Source organism: Lygodium microphyllum, chromosome 13, assembly GCF_053477565.2.
Source record: "Lygodium microphyllum isolate KBCC chromosome 13, Lygodium_microphyllum_v1.1.10, whole genome shotgun sequence".
Taxonomy (NCBI): Eukaryota; Viridiplantae; Streptophyta; class Polypodiopsida; order Schizaeales; family Lygodiaceae; genus Lygodium; species Lygodium microphyllum.
In genome coordinates, this window is record NC_141147.1 from 93934063 (window position 1) to 93958550 (window position 24488).

General features: G+C 42.7%; 2 protein-coding genes across 3 annotated transcripts in view; one reads left to right on the forward strand and one right to left on the reverse strand.

Moving 5' to 3' along the window:
- Positions 1–24488, forward strand: part of LOC148026914 (FAM91 carboxy-terminus protein) — a 143822-nt gene that overhangs the window by 2134 nt on the left and 117200 nt on the right. The window lies entirely within an intron of this gene.
- LOC148026915 (secreted RxLR effector protein 161-like) lies at positions 22654–23331 on the reverse strand. Its single transcript, XM_087690355.1, has 2 exons — positions 23302–23331; positions 22654–22992 (listed from the first exon to the last, which is right to left on the reverse strand). The coding sequence occupies exons 1-2, from the start codon at positions 23329–23331 to the stop codon at positions 22654–22656; spliced, it is 369 nt and encodes a 122-aa protein (XP_087546481.1).

The following is a 24488-nucleotide window of genomic DNA, read 5'->3' on the forward strand; positions in this document are numbered from 1 at the left end:
TGTCTCTGTCTCTCTCTCTCTCTGCTCTCTATATTCTTTCTTTTATTCTGGTCATCGCTTCTACATTTGCTGCACTTTGACACATAGAGGATCTGGAAAACTCATCTGGTTGTGCCGAAAACATCAACACATCACAAGCTGATAGGGTCACATCTACAATAGAAACCAAGCTCAGGCGTGCCATCTGATTGAACTTGGAGTGATCACCTTGTTTTTCATACCAAGAGAGTAGCCGAGACACAGCCAACAACTCAATTTGTAAGGAATTAGCATGTAATCTATCTTGCACAAGATGCCAATTCACCTTTTGAAGGATAGCCTTCCATGAGCATACCCAAATGGATCATACACACACACACACACTCTTCACCTGTCTATATTTGAGTTCATGGGTTTAGAACAACAATTGCCCTTCCACACATAGGTGTAATGAATTTCATGGGCTTCTTAGAAAGTGAACCATTGTTTTTAAAAATGGATTAGAAGTTATTAAAATAGCCAATTAGCAATGATCTTGTATGTTGTTGTAAGCAAAGTGGTTTCCATTGAGGAATCTCCTATCTATCTCAGCTACCTTTCAAGATTACGTGAATCGATCCCTTTGGCATATCTCTTGATGCCATAATCTCTTGAAATGCTGCAATAAGTCTTGTGTCTACCAAGTCCAAGTAGCTAAAGAAGGTAGCCGTGTCCAATTGATCACCCCCTTGGCACTTTCTTGAGGGCAAGGCTAGTACAGCCTCTACAAGCTCTTGCTTTGGAAAGGGGGCCATCAAGTATCTACTCATATTCTGTATGAATCCTCTCTAGTACTTTCCACATAGTACGTCTATCTCTCTTAAAACTTGGAGGTCTAGTCTTCAAACTCTTAGGCAAGAGATCCATTTGCTCTCTTGGGTCCCCTAACATACTCTCGGGAGTGTCCAGGACTTGTAGTGCCAAAAAAAAAAAAAAACGTTTGCTCTACTTGTGTCAAAAAGGAAGCCCTCACATGGTACTTATTTTTTAATTCGGCCTCCTTCATAGCATCTGTCTCTACTTTGGTGGTATGTCTCTCTCAATCACCCACTTGTTGAGCTAAAACATGCATTACTTGCTGATTAGCCTCTTAAACAGCCCCAAAACACACTAAAAAATTCTCTTTTAGAGAATAACCCTAAAACGGGGAGCAGTTCGAGAGAGTTTAGTGGAAACCCTAATTTTTGGGGCGCCCTTCCACATCTATAAATAGACAAGCTGCCCCATTCAGCCTTATTCCGTTTGTGCAGGCTTCTCACTCCACGTGCAGATTTCAGCCATCAGCCTCCTCTCGCGTGGCTGTCCAGCCCTCGAGACTGCTGCCACTCCATCCATGTTTGCTGCTGTTGCTGGCGCCTTCATCCATGCCAATGTCAGCTGCTGCTGGCGACATCATCATCTGCTGCAATTTGATCATCTAGTCATTGCCAACCACATCAGACACTGTTTCAGCCTGCTGTTTACAGCAGACTGTGCGCAGTTTCCAGCCTCTGATCTGTGGTACACTGTTGCATTTACCGGTTTCCAACTCCAGACTGCTGCATTTTGGTGACCAGCCTACTGGCATTCACTATTCAACACTCCTGCACTCCGATTGGTAGTCATAGACTTGGGATTCGTCTCCGGTGGACGTCACACTCTGACATTGCTCTGTCCTTGAGCACACTGTACACTCTTACATTCATTTACAGCATTCATTCACTTCAGAGTTGTGTTCTCACTCTCTCTTCTTCTATTTGTGTTTGAGTTTTGAGTTTTGCGTTTAGGGTTTGAGTTTTTGAGTTTTGCGTTTAGGTTTTGAGTTTTGCATTTAGGGTTTGAGTTTTGCCCTCTGTGTCAGTGTCTATGTCTGTCTCTTTGTGTTTTTGTCGTAGTCATATACTTTGTGTGTCCTTAGTGCAAACCCTAGCAGTTTTCTTCATACCACCCACATCCTAGCAGCCTTTCTTGCCCTCTTTGAAGTATTGCCAATGAAGCTTTAGCAGGTCCCCACCTACCCTCCCTCCTCCACCCCACCAAACAATATGATGCCAAGTGTCCAAAAGGTGTTACTTTTAATTAATAATTATTGGGATTGTCTCCAAAATGTAGATACAAAGACTAACATGCACAAATGAAGTGCTTTAGTAAGAAGCATATGAACCTATTCTAAATTAGTTAAACATAATTGGCAAGGGTGGTTCCCATGCACATGCAAGAACTTCTCTTACATTGATATTTTCCCCACACTAGCTGTTTGTTTGCCTTCAAAAGTTATAGGTGTTGGAGCATTGCTATCACAAGGATGGTACTATCTAATGGCTTTGCAAGGATCAATAAACAATGAACGTAGGTTTTTTTTCAAGAAAAGAAATTTCTATTGTTAACACCTTGGTGAAAAGCCTGAGGTAAAATACAAAGTACAAGGAACTCTATGAATAGTAACTAAGTACATCATAATACAATAGTTGTGTGAATAATCAATCTGGTGGGTTGTAATGCCAAACCATGAGGGGCAGTATGGAAGAAAGTGCTTGAATTCCATGTTTGTGGAAAAGCCTCTCCTCTTCCTCATTCTCTCAGAGCTGCCTTGCATTCTCTCCCATATCCCGTGGAGAGTGTGAATGATCTCTGTTGACTCTTGAGATCCTTGATAGTCTTTGCTGTGGAAACATCTAGGAGGTCAATACCATGGCTGCATCTCATAGTCCAAATCTACGAGGCTATGATAGTGGCAATCAACTCCCATATGTGGTAGTGTCCTTGGGTCCACTGTGTTTGTGAGTAATTTGGAGTGGGGATCCTGCTCGAATGCTGTCCAATGATGAGTAACTTGGAGTGGGGATCCTATCTATTAGTGACCCCATTCTACAGCTCCCTAGATCGCCACCATGGTCTTTGTTGTGATGTGAAATATCATGCTGAGGACAGATCTAGAGTAATCCCATAGGCAATGTCTATAACTCCATTGGTTCGCCACATCTTGCACATGCTGTGGCTCCTTGCCATATCCAAGCCACGTGCCAACTACTAGGCTCCTGTGAGCTACAAGGCATAGGAAGATAGTAATCTTCCTAGGCCTGAAGTTGTCATGTAGCCTCCTCCAAAAGTTGTATAGGAACTCATTTGAGATTCCCTCTCTATGTCAATGGGGGGTGGCTGCTAGTTGTGCTCTGATCCTGCTAATTTGTATTCTCCTTCCTAGCCTAGTAGTGTAGCCAAAGAAGGCCATGTTGCAGGGTCGGATCCCTCCACACCCACTCTCCTACAACAATCAAGTTTGAGATGTGCCTATGTATGTTCGCCAATTTGTTGGAACTCCCTCCATCATGGCCTCAATCATAAATCTGGCTTCCTTGAGGTCCTATAGTCTTTGTTTGTGCGCCTCTAGCGGTAACTCCTAGAGTGCAAACCAATCTCCTATTGATACAATAACTTGTAAAGAGAATTTTCCCAGTGATAAGTATGCCCTCTATCCAAGAGTGTGGCCGGAGTCTAATCTCAAATAGTGATTGAAGAGAAAATGTTGCCTTCTCTTCTCTTTGGTTGTAGTGGGGCGTAGCTCGTGAAGCCTCGGTGTAATATAGATCTCCATGCTTTGATAATGGCCAGAGTCTAATATCAACTAGTGATTGAAGAGAAGAGCCTACCTTCTCTTTGGCTATAGTGGGGCATAGCTAGTGAAGCCTTGATGTAATACAGATCTCCATGCTCTAATAATTGGTAGCCACAAGTTTGACCTCAAAGCTCCTCCCTAAGTCCCTAGTCCGGATCTCCTGAAAAATCATGTGGATGCTAGGTTGCCAAGGTCCTTCGTGTGCAGATGCCATAGCTTGTAGCTTCAAGCAAGCTGGTCCTAGCTATATCAAAACTAAATGCACAACCTTTTTCATTGACTTCACAACAATAACTACAACCTACAATTTGTATGCAGATGTCTTCTACTTAGATGTCTTCTACTTTTGCAACCTAGCAAACACCTGAAACCTTACATATTCAAAATTTGTAACCTGTACACTTGTAAACATCCGACATAGTTGAGATTGCAATATACCCACTAGAAACTATTGTTGGGACTACTTGTAGGTCTAGATTGGAGGCTGATATGATTGTTTTTCGTGCTCACCAAGTTTCACTGCAATCAAATATTGCATGACTGTGTCCCCCCCTCCCCCTCCCCCTCTCTCTCTCTCTCTCCATCGATCAAAACATTGCTCCAAGTATCCCCACTGCTTACAGAGCAGACTGAAGACACAGAAGTCATCTAAATGTATCTCAATAAAATCATGTAGATGATTTTGGAATGCAACCATCATGACTTATTGAAAGGTAGCATGGGTGTTACAGATCCCAACCGGTATCAATTTGTAGGCATAGGTATCACATTTTGTTGTGAAGGTTGTCTTGGATTGGTCCTATTCTACTATTTGCACTTGGTTATACCTGCTAAATCCATCTTGCAGGGAATAGAACTCATATCCAACCATTGTATCCGACAGTTGGTTAGTGAGAGGGACAGGGAAATGATCGTTCTTTGTCTTGGAGTTTGAAATTTGCAAAAGTCCACACATATCCATAGTTTTCCATTCTTCTTGGATATTACCACGATAGGTGAGAACCATTCACTATTGGCCACTGGATAAATGGACCCAGCTTCTAAGAGCTTAACATTTGGGTCTATGATTCCCAACCCTCTGTGGGATCTAGGCTATATGATGATATCCCAAGAAACCTTCGCTTTGGTTAGGCTCTTGTCTCTTTTGAACCAAATGAGATTCTTGATAAGGCAGTTCACCTGGTTGATGCATGACTTGAAGAATGCCCGATAGGAACTGATGTGCCACATAGTTGCAAGTGTCAAAAGATGACGTATCAGCGAGACAGTAGGGTTGGCGGGGAGGAACATGGAGTGAATACGGCAAACTTGGAGAAGAGAAGAGAAGAGAGAAGAAACTCTGATGAATGGAATGATGAAGTTCCGAATCATGGAGTGAATGTGATACAAGGGAATAAGGGTGCCGTAGCACAAGGAAGATGATGAAGATAGCCACAAACCATGAACCGCAATGTCCTCTTGAAGGGGTGTGAGGGTAGTGGAGAGGCTGGAGAGGAGGTGACGGACTGAATGAATTAGTCGTAAGGAATGAATGAGAGAGTGGCCTATAAATAGGTATAGTCAGTCTAGGATGGCGCCCCTTTTCGAGGCCGCAAACCCTAAACGCAAAACGCGGAAATGTGAAAACGCAAACTGCGGGTGAAGGGTTTCACAACACCCCCTCTCAGGCCCAAAAAGGGGAACAAGAGAAGAGTGAGGTGGAGATGCAATGCTACATGCTGAAGAATGCTCATGCAACAGGTGCCACTTGGACAGTGTTCCTCGTGGGGAAATCGTTCACTTGCCTAAGCGCCCTAGTACAAAGATGATGAAAACATGCAATGCATAGGAGGAATGTCGGACTTTGTGTGGTGCCGAGAACCATAAGGATATGCCCGTACTCGATCTTGGGAGGTGGCTCCATGCTAACCAAGTGACCAAGGCAAGAAGAGAAGAGGAGGAAGAAGATGTAGAGGATTCCTCAGATCCAAGAGTTCCACTTGAAAGGTAGCCTGCAGTAAAGAACAGTAGACAGAGTGAACTGGAGAAACTGAAACACAACCTCGAGAGAGAAGCCACTAGCTTCGTGCATCCATGCTGGAAGGAATACAAAGGCTTCGTCACTGAGTCGCGGCTGAACCTCCGAGGTCCCGATCTAGGTGGTACCTGAAAATCGTGGGTATCAGTAGAAGAGATGATTGGTCGAAGATAGCCACCCCAAGAAAGTAGAGGATGGGTGAAGAGCTTCATGTGGAGTAGGTTCCCCCTTTGAGATGGGAGGTGGAGGGGCCCTCGTTGAAGTCGAAGAAGAAGTAGATGCCCCCTCTGAGGGCAAAGAAATAACATCCCCCTCTGAATCCCCCTTTGAAGTAGATAGGCAATCCAAAAACTCATGGATCATGGACTCTGAAATGTCTGATGACAAAGAAAGTGCTGCTGGTCGGGCCGAAGAAGGTATCTGGGGTGCCGAAGAGCTTCCAGAGGTAGCCTCTCGAAATTGAGTAGTCGAGGGCGGGGAAGGGTGGGGCTCAGAATGAGCAAGAGGTGGGCAACAATCGTTGTCTCTCAGTGGAGCGGACTGGGTAGCCGAAGAAGAGGAAGGAGTCGAGCAGCCACTGTCTCTCGAAGGAGCGGACTGACGAGGAGATAATATCAAATAATCACTCTCTTGATGGAGCGGATTCTAGATCCGTAGGCCGTGGAGGCCACTGTACCTGAAAATAAGTGAGAGAAGACTGCCGTTGGCATTGCAACGATCTCCAAGAGGTCGTAGCGCCAATCAATCCTCCATGTGCTCGAAAGGAGGACTGAGTGCGCATTGGATGCGGCTTATTTTCTTGAGCATAGTACTTTGATAGCCGATGCAGAATGATCTCTATGGCCCAGAAAGGAGAGGTGGCACAAGGAGTGCCTGGTGGAAGACGCATATACTCGGGGGGGGGGATGGGGAGTAAAGGTCGAAGTCGGCAAGCATTGGTGGTGTGTCCGGTGATGCCACAGTAGGAGCACCCAGTAGTCTGGTGATGCCACAGTGGGAGGAGGATGTGACCAGCAGTAAGAGGTTGCAACCAGTAGAAAAATGCAAGTGAGGAGAGAGAAAGACAAAAACGCCAGCAAGACAGCTTGTAAGAGAGAGAAAGACTAAAAACGCAGAAAAAAAACAGCAGCAGCAATCAATATGTTGAAATCAGCTCCGAACAGTGTGTGATAGGCTGGAAATAGGCGCTAGACTGTTCTAGATAGCAATGGCCAGCTTGGACCGCGATCTCCTGCACGTTTGGGGTGTGGGCATTGGGCAACAAGCTGAAATACCTGAAATTTGCAAAAACGAGATTGTTTTTTGAATGGAGAGTGATAAGCAATAGTCGCTCTGCTGTAAACAGCTGCAAATTGCGGGTGGAAGGCTGGAAACATGTGCCAGACTGTAGATGACAGCAAGGGACAGCTGAGACTGCGATGTCCTCTGCGAAAGGGGTGCGGGCAGCAAGCTGAAAACACCTGAAATCTGCAAAAACGAGATGTTGATGCAACATAAGAAGAAGAGAAGTGGATGCCGACGAACCCGCCACCAGTCTTTGCCTTCACTGGAGTGGAGGATCTTTGCTGCTGTTTGAGCAGATCCAGCTCTGATACCATGTCAAAAGATGACGTACCAGCGAGATAGTAGGGTTGGCGGGGAGGAACACGGAGTGAACTCGGCAAACATGGAGAAGAGAAGAGAAGAGAGAAGAAACTCTGATGAATGGAATGATGAAGTTCCGAATCATGGAGTGAATGTGATACAAGGGAACAAGGGTGCCGTAGCGCAAGGAAGATGATGAAGGCAGCCACGAACCACGAACCGCAATGTCCTCCTGAAGGGGTGTGAGGGTAGTGGAGAGACTGGAGAGAAGAGGTGACGGACTGAATGAATCAGCCGTAAGGAATGAATGAGAGAGTGGCCTATAAATAGGCATAGTCAATCTAGGATGGCGCCCCTTTTTGGGGCTGCAAACCCTAAACGCAAAAGGCAGAAACGCAAAAACACAAAGTGCAGGTGAAGGGTGAAGGGTTTCTCAACAGCAAGAAGGACTTGGTCGGCGAATAGTACTCTTCCTACTACTAAGAGTGTCACTGAGCTCCAATAAATGAGTTTTTGCTTTACGCTCAAGAGGAGAGGTGCCAGCTGCTATTCTGAGGTAACATCAATCTCCACAATAGCATATAAGATATCTCATTGCGGGTCAGAAGTGATGTAGCAATGGAAGCATAGACAAGTGCTTAAATAAACTGCTAAACACACGACAAAAGAGAAGGAAAACAAAAGAATATTGCAAAGGAAGAGAATTCAGAGATGTGCTCAGGAAATGGAATCTATATACCAAACAAAAGATAGTTGCATACAATAGTGAGTCATTGGCTGTATGGGCATTGGCATTGACTCGTCTTTCCAATGGGAAGGCTAGCTGAAGAATGACGATGATTGTATATGTGGGGGAAGAGGAGGAGCCCAATAAATAGGCCCAAAATAAGCCATAACCAGCAGTTGGTCGGCTAGCACTGATTGGCATAAAATTCCAGGCGAATAAAATGCCTAAAATACTAACAGATGTGCCTAGCCCATTAGGCATACATTGACTCACACATGAGTTGATAATCTTGCTAACACCCTCTCTCAAATCATGGGTGATTTGATACAATACAATTGTACAATGATAATGACTCATCACAGTCCATACAACATAGAACCACCAAACCACCAAGGTGCCTCGGAGAGAACCTGATGTCGATGTTGATTGTACTAGCACCTAAAAATAGAGAAGAACCATAACATGTCTATGTGTCCGTTATCAATGTCTTGCAATAACATACAAGACCATCTTGTCAAAAATGCCTTTGAATATGTGTGACCATGGATTCCTTGTCTTTGACAAGACTATCAAAGTGTCCCCTCATGTGAGCTCAAGACTAGGAGCCAAGCCCGCTCTCTGTTAAATATCCAGCTTATCATGAATCTGAATGTTAATCCCAGCTCCAGGGTTTGAACATGCTAGACTTCGATTGATGTGTCAGGAACATCCCTCTTTGGAATCCTTGTACTTGTATACTTGTATAGATAAGGCTTAGCTGCTCCAACCTCACCACCCTCTCACGCCCTCTCTGGCATTTGAGAGTTGTGAGGGATGACGGCATCACTTGGACTAGAAAGTAGTAGAGAAAGCGACCACCAAGTGCATCCCTTGATTTGAAGAAGTTGATCCCTTTTGTGCCTTGGACTTCTCCTTGGCCGGAGGATTGGAGTCAGAGGCGTGGAAGAGGATGACTTGTTGGAGTCGTCCACATCTGGCTTCTTCTTCTTCTCCTTCTTCTTCCACGAGGCTGCTAACTCCTTGTAGTCCTTCCACAAGTGGTTCTTCTCACTAGAGTGATAACATTGGACCTTTGACTTCTTCCTATCACCCCTCTTTGAAGTGGTAAAGGCCTCATTGGAACCTCCATAAGGAGATGGAAGCCTCCCCTATAAATGCAAAGATGCCTTATGCTTGAGTGGCATCGAGAACATATGTGTAAAGCTCATAGGTGTAGATGATGTCTGCATCCGCAAAGCATTTGCCACTCCATCAAACTCTAGGGTGAGCTTGTAGAGTACCGTTCCCAGGAGATGTGCCTTTGGAAGGGCAGATTGCATGTGTCAAAGTTGGTCTTGTACCTGTGTAAACGGAGTAAAAAGGACTGAATGGTGTCCTTCCGCTCAAACTTCATCTGTTGAAGTTGTCCATAAAGGCTCATTGCACGCGTGGTGGAAGGTGTCTCATACAACATTTGAAGCTTTGACCATATTTTTGGGGGTATCGTGTAGGAGGTAACCATTGGTAGAACTTCTTTAGAAATACACCAAAGCAGTGCAGAAATACGCATGTGCATCGTTTAAATCCCATGTAAGCATAGCTTCCTCATGGTTGCCCTCATCAAAATCTTTGGGAAGAGACAAAGGATGCTAAGGCCAAGGAATAGCTCCACATACAATGTACCAAATCTGCTTTTGCACAAACTAGGCTTTCATCATAGCACTCCATGTAAGATAGTCAGGTCCATATAACTTATCATCTGTAGAAGTGCACAAAGGAGCCATTTGGAGAGCAAAAAATGAGAAGATAGAGAAGAGAAGGTAGGCAGAGAGAAGACAACCAACCAAATAGCACAGATTGCACAAAATAAGAGTTCACATGCAGTATTCACAAGCTGACCACAAAAAATCTAACTGCAGAAAATTGAAAACAGTCAACAAACACTGTTACTAGAAAGTAGATGCTGCTGCCCAGCATGTAGGAGCAAGATATGCAGAAAACACAGGAGTTGCTGATACTTTTCTCTATCTTCTTTTCTTCTCGTCTCCAGGTATGCATAGGAAGATAACATGTACAAAGAAGAGAGCCTAGAGCAAGCATACACAGGGAAGGGTAGGGCAGTCGATCTTCGACAATGAAAATTTGGAAGTATGACTCATTGGTTCGTACATATACATATATATAATAATAGATATATTTGTATATCTACTATTACATATAAATGTATATAGTAATACAAATGTATATATAGATGTGTGTTTTAATAGGCGTATATATAAACCTATATATAATAATATAAACATATATGTGGATGTATAATAATAAAGTGCACACACACACACACACACACACACATGTATGTATGTATGTACGTATGTATGTAGTATAATATATTGTTAAAATATTAAAATATTATGTATATATATATATATATATATATATATATATATATATATATATGTATAATATTAATACATGTAATATTATATCATATATATAATTGTTAATACGTATTAACATGTATAATATGTATTATGCATTACATACACACATATGTATAATATATATGTATACAATACTTAATTATTATTATTAATAGTGTATTATAAATATATTAATTTTATTTATAGTATATTTATTGATTAATTATATAATTAATTAATTATATGATCTATATTATATGTGTGCGAGTATATGTGACCCCCCCACTAAAGCTTAATTCTCCATCTAAAAATACTAGTCTCCTTAAGTTTTGATACCCTCTCCCTCGTGCCTCCAAAACTCAAGCCATGACCCCCTAGCCCACACTGAAATGCCAAACCAAACCCAAATCCTTACTCTCCCCAAAATGATAATTCCTCTCAGAGCTAGCTACTATCCCATCTAATAACCCTAGCTTCCTTCCCCAATCGATTCTAACCCGTTAGGCCCTAAAATGCAAGACCCCCTCACTTGACCTCTGCATGAACCTTAATCACCGGCCAAACACTTAATGCTCCCTCCTCTAAACAAATATATTCAATCATTCTCATGATAGAAATATCTAAGTTGACAAACATATTGCAATCAAATACCATAGAGAGTTGTTGGTAAATTTAAAAATATTTATGGTTTTGCTTCTAATGGTTGATGGCTAAATATACGAGAGAGAGAGAGAGAGAGAGAGAGAGAGAGAGAGAGAGAGAGAGAGAGAGAGAGAGAGAGAGGTATTTGCCCGTGTGTGGTCCGCGGCAACTCAACACCAGATATTGGTTCACTCATGGATTATGGGAAACATGATATCCTCGTCTTCTTTGGATTCAAATTATTCTTGCCTTTTTTATTTCTTTAGATGGATAGCCCTGTGGCATATTTGGCGTACTCGGAATGCCTTCATTTTTGATTTAGTATCGGGCATCCATGGTCATGTGGCCCGTGTTCGTGGCTTAGTATTATGGCAGATCTCCTGTATGGTCTTAGTTGATCTAGTTCTTCCTGACATTGCTGCTCCTAGGCTGGATATTGTTCGCTCTACTCCAGCTGTCCTTTCTAATCGACATTCTAGAGTTAGATTTGTGATAGACTTTTAGTTGTATCCATGTGTTCTTTTCTATGCTGACCTGATGGTCCGATGTAAAAATGTGAGACTTGTATCCTTTCTGTTTTGCTTGGCCTGAAGACCGGATGTAAATATTCCAATAATAATATACACTCATTCATGAAAAAAAAAAGAGAGAGAAGTAGCTCTCTATATAGTTTATGGTTTGTAAAATTCATGTAATGTTAGTGAAACCAGCCTTCCTTCTTGGAATGGGTGGTGATAACCTGATTTAAGAGTTAATTACAGCAATAAATAAATGCACATAAAATGAAATACACACTTTACCATAACATTCTTGGACAGTAGACACCCTGTTGGCCCCAAAATTGGCGCCCCTTGTAGTATTTCTTTAGCTTTCATTCAATTGGAAGGAGTACAACTCGAGATTTTTCAATCTCCTCCTGCTAACCAATTGCTCTTGCTGTCATAAATGACCAACAAGCCTTTTGGGTCATTTGCCCCTTGATTCACCTAGGACTTTTTCTCCAATTTGACCCTTGTCTGGCCAAATGCTGCCCCAAATCAATTCGGGATGGGCTGGCTCCTGAAATCCCTTGATAATCTTCAATTATCAGCTCTGTTGATTTCAGTCCCTTGAGCCTTCAATCTCTGGTACGGATCCCAAGGTGTTTGCTAAACCCTAATTTCTGCTAAAAATTAGGATTTACTGCAGAAATTACAGATCAGCCCACCAAAAATGACTGAGATCTCCAAATGGCTAAGAATTGCTGAGAATGGCTGAGCATAGGCTAAAGGAGATGAGAAAATGCTGTAGAGAGAGAAAATTCTGAGATTTGTTGCAAAAAGCGGATCAAAATCAATTGCTGCCCTGCTGTACCATCCCCAAACAGATGCACCAACAACAATAGGAGCATCAGAGACTGTGATCTTTAGGAGAAAGTGCATCAGCAGCAATTGTCAGCTTCCCAAGGTCAAGAATATGCAATCTCCATCACCAAAATGATCTCAAATGGCTGGGAAATGGCCCCAAAAGCTGGCAGCAACAGTCCAACACCTCTTTCCAACAACTCCAAAATGAAAAAACGAGATTTTTCTCTCCCTTCAGCCCTATTTAGCCTTTCCCCCACTTGCATGGGAAAGTTTTGCCAAGTGGCAACTTTCTTAATCCATTTTCAGCAATTTTCAGCCATTTAATTAATTAACTGAAAATTAATTCAGTCCTTAATCCATGCCCAAAAAATTGATCTTGCCCATCCAAAAGCTAATTGGCTAGGCCATTTGCAACTCAAAGTGGTTCCATACATTAATTGACCCTCGGACAAGCATTAATCCATTAATTAATGCCTAGTCCCTAGTGTCACCATTGACACTTAATGGCCAATTATTGGTCCTAGGGGCAAACTGACACCAAAATTCACCTAGAATCTAACAAGTGTAACTTGTTACAACTTTTTCCTTTGACACCCATCTTTTTCACAGGGTCCTTCTGCCTTCAACTGTAAAAAAAGTAGCTTGCACCTCACATGTGCATCTTTTAATTGCACATTTGATTAATCGTTTAATCAAATGTTAATTAATCATAAGCAAAGCATCAAATTTTCACATCCTCATGACAGTTAGTATCTTGCCACATGAAACATGCACCTTTGAACCCTAGTGCGCACTTGTAGAGTACCATTATGAAGCATTGGGAGAATCTAGGCACTAAGTGCCTAGTATATATGATCAAAAGTTTTACTTTCCTAATTACGTCTATGTGAATACTACTAACATAAGTGTCATCCAACAAAAAGAGCTTAATTTATTGCTCTCAAAGGGTCTCAATCATATTCCTTCAAAGGACATGGATGTACATGTAGCAATGGAATCCCTTCTTGCTAGTTTTATTGAATTATTAGGCTTACTCAAACTTGACGAGGCCACATACCTTTGTCAATTCAAAACTTACATTTTATATAAATTACTTGATGATATGCATTCAAGCAACAACATTGATACTAGATAGATGGAACACTCATGAGAGACTTGAAATTCCTAGTCAAAGACTTTTTTGTTGCTCGAATTGACAAAAGTCCTAATAACCTAGCTTTCTTTTATAGGCGTTTTATTGTTTGACTAGATGAAGTTTGTTTCAATGGTAAAGATTTTCAAGCTACTCTACTTGACAAATCTACTATATGTTTCAACATATGCAATGAGTTTAACTTTGTACGACCTCCTTGCAAAGGAACAATTGGAAATTACCCTTGCTTATGGGTATACTCAAAACACAAAGAAGTGATCTTAGATGGCTTATCAATGCTGCAAATTGCATATATACACAGTACATGAATATCCTCACACATATTCTCTCGTTGCAAGAAACTATTAATGATATTATGCATGGAACTTAAAAATTGTTATGATGCCTAGGCTCAACATCCAATCTTTTTGAATCGTAGACTCTAGTTTGGATACTTTAATCAATCATCTTGATTGTATCTTTAGTGCATGTTTAGCAGACATTCACTATTATCGATATCTTAATAATTTGGACATTTAACAACAAAGGCAAGAAATTTCTTTGTATACACAATGGTAAATGTTTTTGGACTAACATTAAAGATTCACTTCATTCCATGTCAGAAGTGATGCAACAAAGGAAGCATAGACAAGTGCTAAAATAAACAATTGAACACAAGACAAAAGAGAAAGAAAACAAAAGAACATTGCAAAGGAAGAGAACTTAGAGATGTGCTTAGGAAATGGAATCCTTATACCAAACACGAGACAGTCGTACACAATAGTGAGTCATTGGCTGTGTGGGCACTAGGATCGACTCCTCTCTCCAACGGGAAGACCACCTGAAGAATGATGATGACTGTATATGTGGAGGAGGAGGAGGAGGAGGAGCCCAATAAATAGGCCCAAAATAAGACATAACCAGTAGCTGGTTAGCCAACATTAAATGCCGGGTGATTGGCATAAAATGCCAAGCCAATAAAATGCCTAAAATACTAATAAATGTTCCTAACTCCTCAGGCATGCACAGACTCACATGTGAGTTGACAATCCTGCTAACACTGCGGTCTCGAGTGGAACCCATGTGAAATTCTCATGGGGTTGCCACTTCATCCATAGGACTTGACATGAAACCAGCCTTTCTCCTGAGATAGGGTGGTAAATAACTTGATTAAGCACTAATTACAACAAGCATAAAATTTACATAAACTGAAAATACACACTTTACTAGTTTAATCTTCGACATTGGATACTCTGTTGGCCCCAAAACCAGCTCCCCTTGTAGTATTTCTTTATCTTATATTGCAAATGAAAGGAGTACAACTGAGATTCTCTGATCTCCTCCGCTAATCCAAGTGCCTCTTGCTGTCAAAATTGACCAGCAAGTCTCCAAACCAATTTGCTCCTTGGTTTGGTTGGGGATTGCCCTTCACCTTGCTCCTTGAAAAATATATCAGCCCCAAATATCTGATATTGGTTGGTCGATCTCTTGAATCTCCCTGAAATTCCTCGATTTCAGTCGCTAGAATTCAAGTCCTAGGCCCTCAATTCTAAGCACACATCCCAAGGGGGTTGTCAAAATCCTAATTTTTACTGTAAATTAGGATTTATAGCAAAGATTAACTGAAATCTCTTGCTATGATGGCTTAAATTGCTGGAAAATGTTGAGATAACTTGAGACATGACTGGGGATGAGAGAGAATGCTATAGAGAGAGAAATCAGAGTTTCATTGCAAGAAATGTTGGAAAGCTATTGTTGCCCTTGCTCAAACAACCATGGAAGCTATCACCTACAGCTAAGGATCACTAAAAAGACTGCTGCCTTCTCCTATAGATTGTCATCTATACTAGAAGGATCTTGGGCTGCCTGTCACCTTCTCCTGGAGGGCTCCAAATTGTCATCACATGCTGTAGGACTCATCCCTGGTGGGACTGCAAATCACATCAGCAACCTCTCCTTGCTTTCTAACAACCTCCTCTCTCATAATGGCTAGAATAGACTTCCATTAGTCCTTAAAAACATTTTTCCCACTTGCATGGGCAAGTTTTGCCAAGTGGCAGCCTTCTTATTCCATTTTCCAGCATTATCTAGCTTATTAAATTAATTTTTAGAATAATAATTTTGAAAATTAATTTAATAATTATTCTAGTGCTAAAAAAGTTAAATTTACCAACCAACAATTCAATTGACTAGGCCAAATCGTCTTCTAAGTATCCTTGAGCAGTTATTGATTCTTAGACCGGCATTAATTAATTAATCAATACTTAGTCTCGAATGTCACTAGTGACATTAGTGGCCAATAAATTGGTCTAGGCCCAAATCTAACACTAAGTACCACCTACTACCTGCTAGGTATAACTTATTTCAACTTTTGCCTTTGACACCTATTGCATCCTTAGGGTCCTTGGCCTGTTACCATGAAATAATTGCCATATGTATCACATGTGTTAAATAACCTTGCACATTTGATTAATATCTTAATTAAATGCTATTGGCAAGGTCAAAGCATCTCAAAATTTCATGTTCTCGTGACATGATACAACTTATTAACATAGTTGTGTTAACACTACAAACCAACTAACTGAAACATTGGGCATTGTCTATATAATTGGTAAATTCTAACACCCCCTTCTAGTGCCAAAGTGGTAGAAGTAGAAGAATATCAATAACCAAAGGGTAGTAAGTTCAAGGACCTTTGAAAAGCCTCAAACTTCTCATGAGGAAGTGCTTTGGTGAAAATGTCTGCAACATTCTCTTGTGTAGGGACATACATCAAATTGATCTCTCCTATATGGCATCTCTCTCTGACGTAATGGTAATGTACCTCAATGTGTTTTGTGCGAGTATGAAACATAGGATTTCATGCCACTAATAGCACTTTGACTGTCAAAAAGAATGGATATGACCCTCCAATGAAATATGTAGATCAACCGCCACCAAGAATCTACAAAGCCATGCACAGTTTACTATTGCAGTAAAGGCCACTGTAGGTTGTTTCTTGCTTAGCCATGAAATGCATAAACAACCCAGAAAGAAACAGTGTCCACTAGTAGATTGCCTAGTGTCTGAATCACTAGCCATATCTGAATCGTTGTAAGCCTATAAGTGCAAGTCTCTGCCCTTGGGAAAGAGTAAAGCATATAACTAAGTGTCTTGCAAATATCTAAAGATCTGCTTGATAGCTTGCTGATGTACTATTTGTGGGCTGTGCATAAATGTGCTCACCTGAGATAGTGCATAGTGAATGTCAAGTCATGTGTTGTAATGATACATAAGATAGCCATAAGCATGACTGTAAATTGCAATATCAGATATCTCTTCACCATCATGCATGGACAACTTGAGTGCTGGCTCCATAGAAGTGTACATAGGCTTGCAATCTTGCATATTAAACCTATGCAAAAGCTTATCCACATACTACGATTGTGACATGATGATGCCATGCTGATTTTGGGTGAGTTGAATCCCCAAAGAGTTGTGTAAAAACTCATATTTGATACAACAAGAGTATGTTTTAGTTCAGCCTTGAAATCTGCAATTTTACACTTTTTTGGTCTGGTGAGCAGCATATCATCTACATATAGAATGATAACTAGTAGGTTCCCCCCTTCATTCTTAGTGTAGAGAGTGGGTGCAATTGGACTATTTATGAACCCAATGTTGGCCAAATAAGCATTAATCTTAGCATACTATGCATGAGGAGCTTGTTTTAAACCATAAAGAGCTTTATGTAACTTGCAAACCATGTGCTCTTTGCCTTTTACCACAAACCTTGGAGGTTGTGGCACATAAAACATCCTTATGTAGGTCACCACTCAAGAATGTTATCGTAATGTCCAATTGATATACCTTCCATCCATATTTGTAGACATTGCAATAACACACCTAATTGTACTCATATGAGATGTAGGAGCAAATGTCTCCTCATACTCAATGCACTTTTTTTGTGCATATCCCTTTGGCTACCAAACGTGCTTTGTACTTGTCGAGAAGTAGCTGAATTGTTCCGAGAGGGTTGTGCCAAGTGTGATGTTCGTTAGGCGGCCCTTGTCGTAAGCTCGATTATCCATATAAAATCGTTCAATCCTAGAGAAAGTCTTGGCTCCTATTGCCTTGTCTCTCTTGGAACTAGAGCGAGCTTCTGGACCTACTAAAATTTGTAGTGAACCATGGGTCATGGCCTTTGATTTTGAAATAGTAACTTCTCCTAGGTAGCCTATTCTTTTCCTCTGATAGTTTCCATGCATTTGCCTCTCCTGTCCTCAAGAGCCTTCACTATATTAAAGTTGCCCTCACTATCCAATGATCCACTTGTGATAGAGACTAGCTAAGGGTAGTCTAAAACTATCTCCTATCTCACTAGCCATGTGGGGCATAAATGACCAAGAAACCAATACGTGACTCCACTCTCATTGAGACCCACATAACTCTCCTTGGAATCGCAATACCCTGATCGTGTACCTACTATTGATTGGGTCCACTACTCCCCAACGCATATGCATACTCCTGTGAGTATCTTTGTACCTCCCCCGGCTGCTGCCTAATAAGTGTGACCCTGGCTTGGTAGTAGCTTCCTGCAGTATCGGGATATCCTCTTTGCTGAGAAATGGTGCTCGTGCAACATGAGAAAATCAATTGGTCCTCCTACTTATGCTCTGTACAAATCTTGCCTCATGAGGCTCTAGCCTTGCTTGGAGTGTGGTCCTCCGAAGCCTTGTACGTTCCATGAGAGCATCCTCATGCAGTGCATTTTAGCCCACCTGTTGGATGTTGGCTTGAGAGTTACCTTTAAGGCAAGAAGCTCTGAGTTTTGAGCTTTGAGGTTTGCAACGAACTTGAACCTTACTCAGTCAGTGATTAAAATCACTATTCATGACTTCAATGAGAAGAAACTTGAAGAAAACCAAGCTTCAAGCTTTTTGGCTATGGCTACCAACAAGGTACACTGTTAGGGTTTTGCTCTATATGAGCAGCAAAGAAGGAATTTTAGGAAACTCTTTTAGGGTTGAGTAGCCCAGTTGGGGGCCTAACAAAGCCATATGGTCGATGCCATGATTGTGTCATCTACAGGTTGCACCATCACTTCAACCTCCACGCTGTCCAGAACTGTGCTAATTTGGGAAAACACGTAATGCCGCCTTCCTCGTTGCCCAATGTTGGGGTTTGATGTGATGTGTTGAAGCGCCCTGAGGTGGATATGGCAGGCAACTATGGAGGTGAAGAGGTATGATGAGAAAATGACATGCTTATGTGCACTTAGTGGGGGATGAAGTTGAAGGAAGCTTTTTGGATCAGAGATGGCTCTAATACCATGTTGAAATATCAGAATGACAGCATGTGTATGAGAGAGAGAGAGAGAGAGTACAAGAAGAAGATATTGCTTAATGAATTGTTTCACACTGATGTGGCTCTACTGCCCATGCCTATTTCTATTGTCTCCTAGCATACACTCGTATGTCCTCTTTGCTAGCTCTGTTGCAGCCTGTAGGTGTGGGGGGGGGGGGGGGGGTAGGGAGTCCTTGGAGCATGCATTCGAGTTCTCTACCTCCTGCTCGCTCTCATGTGTCTCTTCACCCTTCCTAACCTGTTGGATGTCAAGTACTTGAGATGGAATCAGCTCTGGGATCTTTGCTTGGCGACCTAAGAAGAGCGATACCAACAACGACCCGATAGATCTAGCAAGCTGCAGATGCACCACCATTTGCAGTGCTGTTGTAATTTGCGGTGGTGTCGTAATCAAGTGTTGTGGAATCTCTGGCTCCTAGGTAACTAGCGGAGTGGCTATGGAAGTCATAGGAGACTGAGGTGGCACCATATGGCCTAATGGTCTAAGGTCGGTGACCACTCTCCACCATCCCTTTGTCAGTCTCAGCTTTGGGCCTCTCTGCTCCTATCCTTGTCCCTCATATGGATGCTCTTGTCATCATTGGCATTGTCTCCTCCTTTGTCAGGCATGAAGTAGGTTTGGTGTTGTCCAGTCCTAGGGCACTCCGGCACAAGATGTCTGATCATCTTGTAAGCAAAGCACTAGCCTGAGAGTCTTGTGTATGTGACAGCTGGGGTGAGAAAATCCCTGTGGACAGAGGGAATCCTAATGGTCTGAAGAAGGGAATGTAAGGACTTTGTGGGAAGGATAACTCGAATCGATGGGTATTTGTGTGGGCCTTTTAAGATTGCGTTGGTGAAGGTCCTCTCTCTTTGTGTCACATGGCTGAATGTGCTGCCAATCTTGGAGAGGTATGGTGTGAAGTACTCATTGAGGCCAAGAAAAGAGATGGTGATGGTAGTGCCACCTCTGAGCGATAAGTAGTCCTTGCTCTTGATCCATCTATCGAAGTATGCCACTAAAGATCTAACATCAAGCAGGCTGGTAGCAAGGGCTGCCTCCATTTGCTTGGGCGAGCCAAACTAGAGCTTGAAGCACCCCTTTCCTAGGGAACCACTAGTGTGGCCTTGGCAGGAGTACCGGTAAGAGCTGGTTGGATGGAGTCCTTGAGAATGAGAATGGGCAAGTGATCCCAACCAATTTGCATGAAAGAGAAGATGCCTGAAGGGCCATCACTCTGTCCCTAAGTGCTAGCTTTGTGTCCGGACTTTGGAGCGAAAAGAATCGGTGGGAAGGCATCAGCCAAGTGTGTGTGGGGGGACTGCACTAGAGCCCCCTGGTGGTGGTGGGGGACCGCTGGCTGTAATCTTGTGTAATGCGCTAGCTTCATGTGACTCTGGTGCTGGCTCTGATTGCATGATTGGTGCTGAACTTTGCTTTGGTGATTTTGGCATATGAAGGGGGGGGGGATGTGCCAAAGTAGGGGAGAGGGATGTGGCTTGAGCAAGGAACTGGACGAATGCTGTGAGGGTGGATAAAGAAGCGGAGGATGCCATGTGTGAGGGTATGGTGGCTAGTGGCGAGTTGCTGGCCTGGATGTTGTGGCAGTAGGTGGAGGATAGACTATGGCTGAGGTAGGTTTGGAAAGCAATGTCGGGTGAGTGGCAAGAGATGTGACAGGTCAGCTGCATGGAGCGTGATAGGTACAGGTTAGGTGTGGCAGAAATGTGAAGGTGCAGGTTTTGTCAGTGCTGTCGGGCCAGGCAGAGGCAGTTGCTGCAGCATGTCAATGCTCTCCACATGGTGTGTCAGGCTTTTTTGGGACGTGCGTTGACTTGTCAGATAGGGGGACTTGCTTTGAGCATGGGGGCTGCTTCCCAGCCAGCTAAGTCAGCTTCTACCTCTTGTTGTGAAGAAAATACTTGTACCATAGAAACACAAATAACACCGTACAACAAAGCAAAGACTGATAGAAGAACACAGTTAGGGTTAGGGTAACTCAAGGACAATGAACACAGAGAATGAATGAAATGATATGACTATTGAATATACAATGCTCAAGCAACAAACACACTATGCAGTTAATGAATATTGTACCTCGAACTCGTGTATCTTAAGGATCAGGGCAGGGGTAATGAGTTGGAGAGTGTGTCGTACTCTGAACGGATCTAGAATTGCAGCAAGGTAGCCTCTGGATGTCGAACACCAGCAAATGCAGCCAAGGAAGACTGGATTTGATGTAGATGATAGTGCAGGAGAGAGAAAGACTAAAAACGTAGATGAGGAGAGAAGACTAAAAATGCAGGTGAGGAGAGACAAATACTAAAAATGCAGGCTACAGGAGAGAGAAAACAAGCACAGGATGTAGGGGAGAGAAAATAGCAGTGACAGGTTGAGGAGATGATGGCAACAGCTAAAGGAGAGAGAAAACTTGCAAGGTGGCAGCTAGGGCCTGCAAACATAGCAATATGCTGACATGGCAGGTTGTACGACAATTGGATGACGGACAACAATAGTTGCTTGGCTAGATACAACAGCAAATTGAATGGAGCCTTGGAAACAGGCGCCAGATGAGTGAAGATTGTAATGGACAGCTTGGACTATGATGTCTTTCGCGAACGGGGTGTGGACAGCAAGCTGAAAATACTTAAGACTTGCAAAAATGAGATTAGGGCTGCATGGAGGGCAGCATGCCTATTTATAGAAAGTTTGGGCACTCCCAAGTGGGTTCGTGCTTATAGGATACAAACACTCTCTAGTAACGTATTTCTTTTTAAATAAACAAGGTTTCTTCCTTAATTAAGCATGTTTTAGGGTTGTTTGAGTGAAGCTAATGCACTTTTTTGCTCCACTCCCTCTTAGGACTAACAACGGTGCCATGAGAAGGAGGCCAGCCAAGCCTACTTTAAATAAAAAATATTTTATCCCAAGGCGTCCCATCCCAAAGTAGCTAGAGCATCAAACAAAGGGTGTGCGTCGGCTACCCAGTGGCCTACTAAGACTACAGAGGCGATGGTTATCTTACCAAGGGATCCTAAGTGATCTCCCTAAAGAGGCTAGGACATCGGACAAAGGGCGCACGGTGATTGCCTAGAGGCGTACCAAGTCTTGCAAAGGTGGATGGAATCAGCTATGGACTCTTTTTTTGGAGAGCTTTGTAGTTTTGATAGATATAACATTGATTGAGGGTTTCAGATCAGTTTTCGTCCTATTGAGTATCTATGCCCCAAACGGGAAAGTAAGGGATGGTCAGACCCGAGATCTTCCCAAAACAAGGATACTATCCCTACCATTACTGGGTGTCGATGAAGAAGGAAAATGGCTAAGGTGTGGGTGATACAAATATAACAAAGATGTGCAACAAGCAATACAAACAAAGCAAGTAAGTAAATGTGCACATATGCATGTTTACATGAACAAAATGTCAATTCATGGGGTAATGCAAAGGGAAATGCAAGATATCATGCTCACGCAAAATGCAATGCAACGGTGTCACTTGGACTATGCACTTGTAGGGGAATTGTTCACTTGTCCAAGTGCTCTCTTACAATCATGTCATCCTGACAGTGCGAATGAAGTTACAAGTGTCCATAAACACAATACAAAAGAAAAAATGAATGAGAGAATGTCTAGAGACGGTAAGCATAATTACTATCACTATCAAGAGTAGTCGCCCCCTCTCAAACTGGAAGGAAAAGTAAGAGGGAAGCACCCTGTCCCCGTCAATTTGAAGAAGTAGGGGAGGTTGTACCCAAGCCGATCCTGGGTAGAAGGTACTGAAGAACTGGCTGGTTGACCGCTTTGGTCAAAATGTCTACAAAATTGTTTGATGAAGGCATAAACTCTAGGCGAATAGTGCCTAGCTCAAACTGCTCTTTGGAAAAGTGGAAGTGTGACTCCCACATGCCGCGTCTGTGGTGTGATGATTGGATTGTCCACAAGGGCAACGGCACTCTGGTTATTGCAATAGACAATAGTGGGAGAGTCACAAGGGAAGTGAAGCGCCGTGAGTAAGCTTCTCAGGTAGATGGCCTCGGTGGTGTCATCAAAGAGAGCCGTGTACTTAGCCTCGGCTGTTGAAGCTGCCACTGTCTGTCGCTTACGGTTGGACCGAGAAATGGAAGCTGTGCCGAAGGTGAAGAGGTAGTTGCCATGGGAATGCTGGGTGTCAAGATCTCGTGTCCAATCAAAATCATTGTACCCCTACAAACATAAACCAAAACCATAAGTGAGACCATAAGATTAAGTACATTGTAAATAATGCAACACACGGAGACATACAATCCAATGTGACATCCTAGGTGCTGTGAAATACTGACTGAGAATATTGATTGAGTAAGCTAAGTTTGGTCTAGTATGAATTAACCAAAAAAGTTGCCTGTGTCATTTCCATGACTGTTTGGTTCCTATGCTCTACGACTCCATTCTGAGAGGGGGAGTTGGTAGAGGTGAATTGGCAAGAGATGCCATGCTATTGTAGAAACTCAAAAAACTCGTGAGAGATGAACTCACCACTGTTATCACTCCTGATGCAACCAACATGGCGATCCGTTTGGTTATAAACCGGTAGCACCCAAGTAGAGAAATATGTGAAAGCATTGGACTTATGCTTGAGGAAGTACACCCACATGTATCTCGAATGATCATCCACTATAAAAAAGAAGTAGAGCACATCGTTCAAGGTGAGTGTGTATGTTGGCCCACAAAGATCAACATGAATCAATCTAAGAGGTGCCTCAGCTCTATGTGTAGACTGTTGAGGGAATGGAGTACGGTGTTGCTTCCCTAGCTAACATGCTTTATAGACATCTTGAGCTAGCTTCAGGGGAGGAAGGCCCTCAACCATCTTAAGGCGAGATAACTCATAAAAAGAGTTGTAGCCAAAATGCCCTAGGCGGAAATGCCAAAGACGCTAATTGTTCGTAGGCTCCCGAAATGTGGCTAATGCTAGGAAGTGATGGAACATGGAGTCCTCAGTTGTCCACTCGGTAAGAAAATTGGTCATGTGGTATAGGCCATTAGGCTGTGCCTCATTGTGAGAAATCATTAAACCAATCTGAGAGTCAAGGACCTCAATTGTGGTCGCTCTAAAGAAGAAAACTGCTTGCCCCAACCGGCCAAGCTGCTGAACAAATAAGAACTTCACCTCAAGCCGAGGGACATAGTATACATTGTCCAACAAAGCCAGATCCGGATCCTTGTCATTGGCAAAATTGATGCAATCTTGAGTCTGGATATTGACCGAGGAGTTGTTTCCTAGCGGATCCGCCCAACTACAGGGCTTGGGTACGCAAGATGTCCTCTATAGGAGTCATGTGATATGGAGCTCCATTGTCCATAATCCAAATAGGTGTTGATGTGCTCGGCTGTGATGAATGGACCTTTGCGGTAACCTTGTCGGGAGGCAACTCACAAATATAGACAATACTTGCATCGGATGTCTCTATGGAGATGATGTGGGCCTTTGCAAACTAGTCAGACAAGCCCTCTAGAGTTGAGAACATTGTCGACTGAGATGGCTGACCGGTGATAGTGTGAGTTTGATCTTTCCACTGCCCCTTGCCACCATCACCTTGCCTCCCTTGAGGGGGGTTGCCTGATTGAAGGGGGGATTTTGTGACTTGGGTTTTGGTGCTGTGTCTCTTGCCTTTGATTGACACTTGTCGTCAAAATGGCTAGCCTTTTGAAAATATTGACAA

Excerpts from the sequence above, each read along its gene's own strand:
- LOC148026915 (XM_087690355.1), bottom strand. The coding sequence starts at position 23,331 with ATGTTGGTTGCATCAGGAGTGATAACAGTG. Across the intron at positions 22,993-23,301 it reads CATCAGGAGTGATAACAGTG|GGGTACAATGATTTTGATTG; the intron begins GTGAGTTCATCT and ends TTATGTTTGTAG.